Here is a 12,265-nt window from a genome sequence, read left to right on the forward strand (position 1 = left end):
CTGGCCCTTTGGGTCAGTTCTAGGTAGCCTCGGAGCATGCGGGCTTGTGGTAGATCATGATTGAGTCAGTTTCTAGCTTGTTTCGTGTCTTGAGCGGCCGGAACGCATGCGCCCCGCAGGTCCAAGCCGCAGCCATGGGCGCCGCTGCGGAGCTCCCTGCTCCAACCACCTAGGAGCCTGGCTTAGAGGTGAAGCGTGCTCAGGAGAGCATGGTGGTGATGTAGGTGTTGCAGATTGGCGTTAAGAGGGGCAAGCAAGGTAGGTCGCCATGTACAGATCTTTGGTTGGCCGCCGGTGATGGTGTGTACCGGGTTAGATGGTCTTAGCGAAGGGGAGGAGTGTTCTAGGAGATTTAGCATAGTGAGGTGGAGCTCCTTGGCCTGCCTTTTGGTGTCAAGAGGCCATGGCCACCCGTCGTCGGCCAACCAGGTATATGAGGCTGGGTTAGAAAAGAGTTACTTTTTTCATAAACGCTATCTAACTCGTGATTTTTATGGCCTACACCCTCTCCAAATCTCCCTCCACCCTGAATGTGGGGTCCGACATGAGGGGTAAGACGAGCTCGATTATGGTGAGAAATATTTTCAATTATTTTCAATCTTTATAGTATATAGAAGACTAGTCGATGGATAAATCGATAAAGTGAGAAATGTTTTCAATTATTTTCAATCTTTATAGTACAGATATGGACTAGTAGATAGATAAATCGGTAATACAAATAACAGGACGTCCTATGCTTCGGACGATCCATTTTTTCGTTGCCTCCTTTCAGGACTTGTCCGTTTTGGCTCCTGCTTCCAAAACTCGGCTCGACGGCCTGGCGGGCGAGAAGGGCGGCGGCCACAATCCCCTGGTGAGCCTCGCCACACCCCCGCGTGTAGCCCCTGAGCGTGTCGCCCATCGCCGCTGGTGAGACCATGGCCGCGCCTGGGCGCCGCCAAATCCGCTGCCTCCGGTAATAAGCCGCTCTTCAATTCCTCGTAGCTACAGCTTCCTCTTGGCCTTCTCGACTAATTTGAGTCCCCACCCATCCATTTCACCGCCTTGCAGGACCTCCCCTGCAATGAGCCCCGCCGCCGCCATCGGTCGTCCATGGAACGTCCTCGTCGCCGAGCCTCCCCACCCCGTGACCCCCTGGTGAGCCTTGTCGCGGCCCCATGCAGCCCCTGCATGCGCCCCCATGCCATTCCGCTGCCCTCGCCGCCGGCACTACGCGCAGGCTAGCCACATCCCGTGGTTTAGCCATAGGACGCCAAGATGATCTGTGTGGACTTTTAGGCAAGGTCCGGCCCCCCGTCGAGGCCATCGGCGGTGAGATAGCTGCCATGCCCGTCGCAGCCCTTGGTCGTGGCTGCAATACGAAGGGGAGGAGAAGAAGGTCTGGCCCACTTGTCTGTGGGAGGGTGAAAGAGGGTAGGGTGGAAGTGAAAGAGATAGAGAAGTACAGGGGGTTTTGTGCAAATAAGCGGAGGGAGGGAGATGGAGGTGCAGGGAGCCCAGCGCTAGGACGAAGAAACCCACAGCGGCGGTGGTGGATCCAATTGCATCGCCCAGCACGTCGGAATCCAAAACTAGGTATCGATTAAACTGCCCTACTCCTGGCTCTTGTCGCCACCATTGCCCGCAGATGTGGAGCCTTACGGAGGATTTATGTGGCATCACCTCTTCAGGAGCTTAGATCATGTTCAGACTTGAGAATTGATAGTCAAGCCCGCCCTATGGCTGTGTTCCGGTTTGAGTATTGTGCTTTAATGTACCCTAAATATACAAACAATCTCGAGTATGTAATGTACCCTAAATTTTTGGAATATGAAAGGATATTTTTTATCAACCTAAGGTTCGGAGGCTACTCCATATGAAGTGTAATTTTCATCACACCCATACAAAAGAAGATTTTATTTGAAGATTATTTAAAAGATGAAGGGTTGATTAGGGCAGATCACCTCATAGGTCGCAACAGCCTGAAGGTACTTAAAAGGGTATGTTCTCACTGAGGTACTCGTTCCAGATCAGAAGTACTCGAAATGTCTTAAAAGTACTTGGAGGCCTGCAAGACTCGACTACAAAGACACGGGTGCTTATCAGACCATGATCCATAGGACCACCGACGAACCTGGAATATTCTAATATAAGGGGTAGATTATCTCGTGAACCCTAACCGAAGATTCTATATCTGCAACTCAGGTAGGTTTTAAACTAATAGTAGTATCTATGGAAAGTACTTGATGTATGCATGGAAGAATTCCCAGGATCGTAACCGATCAGGAATACCTAGATAGTAACCCTACCCCGAATATATAAGGCCAAACAGAGACCCCTCCAAAATATGTCACCATACATTCATTCTCACGCAATACAAGCTACCAAACAAGATGTAGAGTACTACGCTATTACTTGTCAAACATTTTTAACAGCAGTTTCCCGTTGACATATATCATGATCAAGAGCTCACGCTTAGATTTCATTTGCAACAACCAGAACAATTTAAGGGCTGCCTGGTTGATAGCTTGAATGCAAGCGATGGTCGAGCTGATGCTATTGGAAAGCATAATGTGCTATCTACGTCATTCATTCGAGGCCCTCGTATATGAGGCATTGCCGCATTGGTACATGATGCAATGGCCCTGCTGTGTGGAAGTATGGTAAACTATCTTCCTCACAATGACATGCAATCCTAATCGCGAGATAGAGTGAACTTTACCCAGCTAGACACCCCAAGATCGTTCAGATCTCATCACTCAAGTCTTTAGGGCGAAGCTGGAGGAGCTCAAAAGGAAGTCGATGAAAAATGACATCCGTGGTGTTCTTCCAAAAAGGGAGTTTGCAATAGTCTCCATTTATGCAATTGATTTTGTAATTAGTCTAGTATTTAATACTTCTAATTGATTTCCAAAGATCTGAAGTGATAGGGACTACAGTTTAGTCACGTGGATCCAAACGGTACCTTAGGGCAGTCCCAATGCAGACTGCACTCGTAGAGTCTAAGCTTCCTATTTATTGTATTTTGCTGATATGGTAGTATATTTATTGAAGAGAGAGGAAGAGAAACCAAGACTCCAAGTCTTATTTAGACTCCAAATCTTCACACAAATCAAGAATAAATGTGAGAGAGACAAGTAGGTCATATAAACCAAAATAACACACTTTGCATTGAAAAATATAGTTTCTTGTGATGGAGTCTTTGAGGCTTAAACTCTACGAGTGGAGTCTGCATTGGGACTGCCTTAGACCTACCAGCTATCTTATACCATTAGACATGGCCTTACGTCATTCGATCATTGCCTCCATGGGTGGAGCTAGAAGTTATGGGTACTGGGTGCGGACGCACCCACAAAATGTTTATTACCACTTACTACACTTAGATTTTTATCATGTTTATTGGAATATTACTAGCCTATCACCCGTGCTCCTGCATGGGAGGGGGGCTGCTGGTCTCCTGTGACCCCGAGTGAACCTGTCATACCACTTCCACGCCTTTAGGATTCTGTGTTTTTGCCCTAAAATCATCCCAACAAATCGACCTATTTGTATTTTGTTGCCACAATATTTTTTTTATTCCATAATATTTTTTTGTTGCTAGAACAATAAACAATTGTTCTAGCAACACAAAACTTGCTCCGAAACAAAAAAAAAATAGTTACTGGGTCTTGTGTGATGAGTTGACTGCCAATCACACGTGTGACTCCTAACATTTGCGTCCGCACAGACTAATTAGAATTAATATAAAAAATAAAGATTATTGTTAATAATTATAATTATCTATTTGACGCCCTCTTTCATCTATTAAATATTCTAACACATGCTCTAACATACATATTTATTATTATCTATAGTTGCAATAGACTTTATTTTGCATCACACCTCCATGTATCTTTGATCTTAGTTTAATTGAACCATTTATTTGTGAATTGGTTTTCTTATGTCTTCTGTCATATATGAATACACAGTGACACATCATATCATTGGTAGTATTTTATATAAATAATAACATAAATAATATATTAATAATGCCAGAAAGAGTAATTTAGAGTTTTACATAGATGTACTTTAATATTTTATTATAACTATATAATTTATATTCAGATTTAGAAGTTACTTTACACTACTAAAAAAAGTATTAATCGTGACCTTTAAAAATGACCTCAGAGGCAAGCATCTTTTTAAACCGTCTCGGTTAATGCATGCAATTAAACGAGACGATCATTTTTCATTTACCAGGCGGTTACAAAAAATCGCCTCGCAAAATCAATTAACTAAAGTAGGCATTTTAAAGGAACCTCCTCGGTTAATAGTTCTATTTTCGGAGACGGACCGCTTACAAAGGTCCGCCTCATTTAATAGACAGAGCCCATTCGATGTCCATATCAGGCCAGTTGTAGAGAAGAAGTATATAATAAAGAAAACCCTAACTCTCTTCTCAGCATTCCAGCTGCACCTCTCTTCCCTCTATCCACACTTGATCCCAACGCCCTCCCTCCCGTCGCCCCCGATGCCCCATCCCTCGGCCAGCCGCGCCACCTCCCTCCGCCGGCGCCCCTGCTCTGAGCGGCGCAGCCGCGACCAAGGAGGTGGCGACGGGCGTGGATCCATCGGCCCGCAACACCGACGAGGCCGAGGAGGCGGCGGCGGGTGCGGATCCGTCAGCCCGCGGCGCCGGCGATGCCGAGGTGGAGGCGGTGGATGCGGATCTAGTGGCGCGCAGCACGGGGATGCGGGGATCTGGCGGTGCATGGCTAGGCGGCGCTGAGCGCAACGGCGCGACGGGTGGGCTCAGCGGGCTCGTGGATGGGCTCGCCGGGCCTGTCCATTGGGTTTTCTTTTTTTAATTTTTTATTTGATTAACCGAAGCGGGCATGGAAACCGCCTCAATTAATATCACGATTTACCGTGACGATGACTCCGAGGCGGTTGCAAAAACCGCCTCAGTTAATGATTTTTATCCGCCTCGGTAAAGTTTTGTGTAGTAGTGTAACTTCTAACAACAAATATAATTGGATAATTTATTTGCAAATTTAGGGGTTATTTGCATTATTTTTATAGTGGCACTGGTGAGTAATTTATCCAAAGATTAGGAGTTATTTTAAAAATTTTATAATGGCAGAGGTGGGTAATTTAGATATATGTTTCGAGGGTTATTTAGTCTACTTTCATAGGGAACATATCTGGTGGAAACCACAACCTTCGTGAAAACCCGTGCAAACTACAACAAAAAAAGTCATCTAAATTCACCAAAAAAATAAAAAATGTAGATGATATGATGATACAAAACCTTGTAAAATATCTTGTCCAAACTCGACTTCGTTTGTGAGATATAAATTTGTTATTAGGAAAGGTGACAAATCCAAGATCTATTTGTAATTAGAGTTGCCAGATTGATGATTAAATATTTCTAATTTTTGTGAGTGTATTCACGTTGAATTTTAGATGACTTCACGTGAAGGTTTGAAACTAAGTTGCAGTAAGATTTTGTTTGACGTAAAGAGCCGCACTACCTCTATTTTATGTCTAGCTCCGTCCCTGGTTGCCTCCGGTGTCTTTTTTTTGCAGCAAACAGAAAAAAAAAGTACTTGTGGACTTGTGCCGGTAGTACAACAAAGGAGGGAACCGTACTTGCGGTAGTACTACAACGGGGGGATGACGGCGACGGAGCCACGGAGGCAGAGGGGCACGCGAGTGACATTTCCGCGAATAACAGGGCCGACTCGGCAAAAAAAAATTCTTTGAAAGCGCCGGTCTCCATGTCAGAGAACGAACGGGTTCCCACACGGCACCGTTGCAGGGGTGCGGCTCCGGCCTGATCGCTTGTGCACGGGGCCCCGGCATTTGGCATCCTCCCCACAGCATCGACCCTGTCGCCGAGCTCCAGCTCCGTCTCTCCATGGATGGCCATCGCCACGACCGAAGAAGCTTCTGCAAATATCATGCTGGTCTGGTCTCAGAAGTCAGAACCGGAGGCACGTTCAGAAACTTGGCGAGGGCGACACATACGCCTCCGGCCTCCGAACGCGGCTCTATCCGCTGCAATTGCAACACGTACAGCCTGTGTCTGTGTGGTTCAGAACAACAGGACCCCAGCAGGCACACCCTCCGTCTTCCTGCCACTGTCAATCACTGTCACTGACTAGGATAGCACTGAATGGGCTTGTGTGAATATAATCCGTCAGTCTCTTGATCGTTTGTAGCTATTAGTTTTTGGAGTTTATTGTCTAGCCTAATCCCTTCTCTACGAGATAACATTGAATAGGTGGTGTGTCGCGTAACCAAAGCATCAGCGATCTCGACCGACTGAAGGGTGATTTGTGTCTAAGAGATCAGACCAGATGATGCCCTACTACTACGACCTCCTTTTTTTTTCCCTCTGCTAACGATAAGAGCAGGCAGGTGCTGTGCTGTACCTTTCGCTTCCATACCACACAGACTACTCGCTTTGCTTTCCCCCGGCCTCCTCCCTGACTGTTTGCTTGCCCAGTCAGGTCACATCACCTTTGCGGTGACCTGGCAGCACTCAACGATCCCCTTTGTCAAACCACAAGGATTAAGAAAAGGAAAGGTTAAAGGCTCAGTTTTTTTTCTTCTGGTGATAGGGTTTTATACCGGATAATAATCGAGGTATGGGAGTAATGATTGAGCCGGGGGGGGGGGGGGGGGGGGGTTGGAGATCAGGGTCTCAGGGATGTGGATACGGGATAGTCCCCTATGGTCACATGAACTGTGCCCGGTCCCCGGGACCATGCCCATAAAGCTGGAGCGCGGTGCTGCCTGCTCCTCATCACAATCACAAGCATTGCATTGACTTTTATTCTGCACCCAAATCTTGAAAAGGTCCACCATGACATTATCCTGTTTCCTCCCAAGTATTCTTTATCCGAAAGTTATATTGAAATTGGATATTAGAAAATACTCACTCCTTTCACAAAAATATAAGGTATTATCTAGTTTGTCCTAAGCCAGCTTATTTGATCAAGTTCAAAGAAAAAAATACAACATTTATGATATCAAGTTCATAGATACTTTTCTCGCAAAAAAAGGGTACATAATACTTAGATCAGCTCTTTTTTTCTATGAACTTAGTCGAACATAAGATAGTTTGATAGATTCAGAATTTTGATAGTTTGATAGATTCAAAATTTTATTGTAGTTGTGGATTGTCTGAGTAAAGAATGCCACTGAATGTCTAAAACAATCAATCCTTTTTTATCTGACCCACGGCTAAATGGGTTGCCACGTTGGCCAATGGTGTGGCCAAATGGTCGAGTTTGTACATTTTAGTAGCCAGGGGTTTATTCCTGAAATAGTAACTAAAAATGTTTCATCTTCCTCGCATACAATTCTTTTTCATGGGAGCTCTCACTTGCCATGTTGCAGTTATGTGATCAAGTTGCCAGCTCAAGGATGAAGCCAAGAAAATCCGTGGTCCGGCCTTGAGACACCCGCACTAATCTGATTGAAGAAGGCTATGAGAGGGAGCATCAAGCAACCCCATCAAATAATTGTTTCGCAACAGCTCACGTAACTTAAATTGCCGGTCAGGATAAGACAGGGCAGGGGCCAGGGCCGGCCCAACTCATCGATCAGGTGCCTTGCTTGCCTGGATGGGTTGATTTCTTCTTGTTCCGGGGATGGCTTGTGCAGGGAGGCATGAGATCCTAAGCTATTAGAGTACTATTCAACTCCTGCCGTTGCTGGCTTGGCTTGAGGAGGAGCCCTCTCCCTACCTCTCGGCATCCCTGCGTGTTTTCTGGCAAGCAATTTGTCGGTATCCCTGGACTAGGGTACCCATTCTTGCTATGTCTAGGCAAGAGTCTCGTAGTTTTCCTTGACTACACGCTGGCGACCTAAGCAGCCGGACCCCCTGGTCTGGAGCCCTTCTCACCCGGCCAACGGCCCCGGACCCATTCCTTGCTTGTGAAGTGTCCGGTGACGCCACGTGCCCCGAAGAAGGGAGCGCTCAGTTCAAACAGCCCGGAGCCCCCGGAACTCTCACGGAGCCCCGGACCTCCCATGGAGCCCCGAATCCTCCTACGGCGCCCCGGACCCCCCCCTCGGGAGCCCGGACACTCATATATTATCTGGACCCCTCAGCGGGGAGGGAACCAACTCCCCGCCTGAGGCTAGTCCGGAGCCGCATGTGTCCACAGATACGGACACGCGCACGGTCGTGAGGCTTCACTGGAAGATTCGCCCACCTACCGCATTCAATGCGGGAGACGTAAGTGCGCTCTGCCACAGCAGAGCCTAAGGCGACTTTTGCCAGGCTGTACTATTGATCGCGCATTACCAAGGTGCACACTGCAGCCGCCGGCGCCGCCCACGCTATGCGCGTCAGTTTGCTATGCCAGTTGGACACGACAGCTCGACTTTGCCCATCATGACGCCTACGCGGTAGACCCAACAGTCTACGCCGCAACCTACACTGTCTCAACGGGCGCCTCGCCGATGGGACAAGTGAAGACCCCCCCTCGGTCAGAGAGTCTGCAGTACGATAAAACATATCCGGGAGAGATTCTCAACCACTGTAGCACCATTAATGTCTTTTTCGTGGTATACTATACATCCTCGTTGGGCCCACCTGTCGGGGTCCAACATCTGTGTACGCGTCTCCCTTGCGCTATAAAAGGGAGACGCCCGTTAGAGAAGGACTCAAGTCGAAAAGGGACTTGAAGGCAGAGGATAGACTCATCCACAGACACAAGAGCAATACAGCTCTCAGTGGACGTAGGGTATTACGCTTCGGCGGTCCGAACCACTCTAAATCCCTGAGTGTTCTTGTGTTCTTGCTTCATGAGAAGATCTGACGAATTGCTTGCGCTTCCCCGAGTAACCACTCTCTGGGATTAGACGGGTGCACTACGCCATCCGGCTGTAGCCCTCCTTCTAGAGCTACGACACAATTGCTTGAGTGGAAGCTTCCCTCACTGATTGGGCTTGGGCATGGCACTAGTACTTGTCAATGGTCAGTAGGAGCTGTGGCACATCCCTGTATGATTGTGTAGTTTGTCAACAATAATGGACGTAGGAGTATGTTGCATGATGCTCTGATGGTTTTTACTTCCTTGGATTGGATGCTCACTGCATTCAGCCCGGCTCCGTTTGGATCCTCCCGACTTATTTATGAGCTGCAATAGTTGAAGGAAGTCGGTTTATAGCTTTTTTTAAAAAACCGGGTGGTTGGATAGTTGAAAATTGGACTAAAAGTTGCTATACATATAAGCCCCGGATGATCCAAGCAAAGCCTCAATTGTTGACCTTATTGTCGCGCACCAATATACTTCCCTGGCTTTAGTTAATTAATAATATAATTCCCGAAAAAACAAATGGGAAACATGCCTGGAGATGGCATAGTAATATTTTGCCAAATTTTTAGTTGTAGGTTTTGTAGTATGGCTCCACAAATGCATCATTACTAGTATTAATCTACGGCCAAAGGGAGAAGAGAAGGGACAGGTGGGTCAGTTCCTCGTGTTACCTGGCATTATTTGCTATTGAAGATTGTTAAAGAGAATTTCATTATAAATATAGTTTCTAAAAGAATCTCTACTGTGCCTTGCTTGTCCCAAACAGTTTTTGAAAATTGAAATGGAGTTTCCATCCGCATTTGGTCAGAGCAGAGGTCGTTCTGGCCTCTCCTCTAGATGACTCCGGTATCGGGCCGGGGGTGTCAGTAATGGCTCGATTCCTACAGGTCGCTGGAAATTTTTCAGGACACAACGATTGTGTTTAGATCATATAAAAAATTGAACAAAATTCACTGGTTCAACTAAAATTAGAAGGACTAAACACGATCTAATTATAAAACTAATTACACGGATGGACGGAAAATCACAAGATGAATCTATTAAGCGTAACTAGTTTCTTCATTAGAGGTTGTTTACTGTAACATGACATTGTCTAATCGTGGTCCAATTAGACTTAACACCCATGACATTGTGGAATGAATATATTTAACACAGCATAAAAATGTTTGAGTTATCTTTAATGCAATGCATCCAGAGAGCAGACATTAGATTTCTTTTCATCAAAAAGAATTGCAATGCTATGCCAACATAAACCTCAGGTTGCCCCCCTAAAAAACACAGCTTGGAGAAGCATCCACAAGCGAGGTGTGCAGCTCTGCAGAGCAGGACCCGTCAGTCAGTGCCACCTCCAACAGCATGCAGATAAGAACAGCCACGTCGGACGCCACGCCATCGTACTGTCCACGTCGGCATCCTCCGCCTGCTTTAAAACCGGTCCCCCTACTCTCGTCCTCTTCCCCCCGAAAATTCGCACCCAGAAAATCGACCCGGAAAATACCAAAAAACCCTAACCGCTCCGATCGAATCATTCATCCAAGGGTCGCAGTCCGCGGCCATGTCTCAGGCGACCGCCGCCGCCCAGGATCGCTACCCCTGCTGATACCCCTGGATCGCCATTTCTCCGCGTCGATATGAGGGCCGCTCCGACCGATCCGTCCCCGACGCCGGCGAGGTCGATGCTGAAGCGCCTCTTCGATCGCCAGCTCCTGCGGATCTCGCCAGCGGAGCGGCTACCGTCGGCGGGCGCGGGGGAGAAGGATGAGGCGGAGCCGAGCTCCGTGTGCCTGGACGGCATGGTGCGCAGCTTCCTGGAGGACGGCGTCGGGGCGGGCGCCGAGAAGCCAGGACACGGCGGCCGGTACTGCAACTGCTTCCACGGAGGGGATAATTCCGACGACGAGGAGGATGAGGAGGCGGCGGCGGCGGCTTCCGACGTCGCGGAGACGATCAAGGTAGTAACTTGATTCCTTTTCGGTGGGCGGTGACCGCGGCTGCCCGAGAGGGCACGAAGTGATTCTTAACCGTCTCGCGCCGCCGTGCCCAGGGCCTCGTCCACTGCGCGACGCTCCGGGAGCGCAACCTCCTCGCCGACGTCTGCGCGCACCTGGAGCGCCACCGCGCGGCGGGCGCGCGCCGGAGGGACCTGCTCCGCCTGGTGGCCGCCTCGCTCCGCGCCACGGGGCACGACGCCGCCGTCTGCGTCTCCCGCTGGGACAAGTCCGCCTCCCACCCCGCCGGCGAGCACGCGTACATCGACGTGCTCCTCCCGGCCGCCTCCGACCGCGGCGCGCCGGAGCGCGTCCTGGTGGACGTGGACTTCCGGTCCGCGTTCGAGGTGGCCAGGCCCACCAAGGCTTACCGCTCGCTGCTGCAGCGGCTGCCGGCGGTGTTCGTGGGCAAGGACGACCGGCTCCGCCTCCTCGTGGCCGCCGCCGCCGACGCCGCGCGCGCCAGCCTGAAGAAGCGCGGCCTGCACCTCCCGCCCTGGCGCAAGCCCGAGTACATGCGCGCCAAGTGGCTGTCCCCCTACGACCGCGAGCGCGAGGCGCCGGCGGCGGAAGTGGCCGCCTCCGCCGCCGCTGCGAGCGAGGTCGGCGTTGAGGGAACCGCCGCCGCGTGACGCGAGGCCGTTCTCGGAGTTTTTGTCTTCGAAGAGGGTCTAGGTGCAAAAGCTAATTTTCTTTCTTTCTTTCAATTTTAACTCTTTTTTGGGGTGGTATTTTGGGCTACGAAGTGAGAGAGGTATGTATTACTGTACTGGTAGTGTTGCACGAGAAGAGGAGAAAATCGCTATATAGTGTAGTGCTAGTTTTAGGAAGAGAGAAAAAGAAAATATCGGATAACATCGGTCCACTTTTGTTAATGACGTTTACCACTTTGTCTAAGTAATGGAACTTGCTATGATATATTCGCAGTGACAATCGCCAGATCACGGCCGTAAAAGCTTGCACAATATTTAGTTATTGACCTAAATGTCACTTGGCAGAAAATTTTGAGGCACCATACATAATGTTGCTTCTTTGAATTCTAAATTTGGATAATGCAAACTGAGTTTGCTTAGAGTCATTAAAAAATTTCTGTTTTTATCTGTAAAACACTAGTCCATTTTTATGAACGTGTGCATATAAATGAACTTTTAAGGTTATCCAGGGGGGCTATTTTTTTTAAAAAAAGGTTATCCAGGGTTGTTGAAAAATCAAAATTCCTCCCTTTGAATGGAAATCTTCCGGTTCAACTGTTGTGCACGCAGCGCTACCACTAAGCAAATTCTGCTTACAAGATATTATTGCAATAACAAGAAGGCCCATTGGGCGTTTGATGAAAATGGTAAATTCCTCTGAATTCCAGATAAGGTTGTTCAACTGTCATCTGGCATATGCTTCCAAGAAAAAAAAATAGTATCCTCCAACCTCCGTTGATAATAAAAAATAAAAAAGACGAAGGAAAAATCCAAGGTGGTGGTACTGTGG

The 12,265-nt window shown here is 48.3% G+C and overlaps 1 protein-coding gene across 1 annotated transcript; it reads left to right on the top strand.

The window, feature by feature from the left end:
* Positions 1-10,234: 10,234 nt before the first annotated feature.
* LOC120651042 lies at positions 10,235-11,716 on the top strand. The gene is made up of 2 exons (XM_039928373.1): positions 10,235-10,747; positions 10,840-11,716. The coding sequence occupies exons 1-2, from the start codon at positions 10,427-10,429 to the stop codon at positions 11,413-11,415; spliced, it is 897 nt and encodes a 298-aa protein (XP_039784307.1). The 5' UTR covers positions 10,235-10,426; the 3' UTR covers positions 11,416-11,716.
* Positions 11,717-12,265: the final 549 nt, after the last annotated feature.

This window comes from Panicum virgatum, chromosome 9K, assembly GCF_016808335.1.
Source record: "Panicum virgatum strain AP13 chromosome 9K, P.virgatum_v5, whole genome shotgun sequence".
Lineage (NCBI taxonomy): Eukaryota > Viridiplantae > Streptophyta > Magnoliopsida > Poales > Poaceae > Panicum > Panicum virgatum.

What these genes read in the sequence shown, in the direction of transcription:
- LOC120651042 (XM_039928373.1), top strand. Translation starts at nt 10,427, where the DNA reads ATGAGGGCCGCTCCGACCGATCCGTCCCCGACGCCGGCGAGGTCGATG. An exon ending in ACGTCGCGGAGACGATCAAG is followed by an intron (nt 10,748 to 10,839) that starts GTAGTAACTTGA and finishes CGCCGTGCCCAG; the next exon opens with GGCCTCGTCCACTGCGCGAC.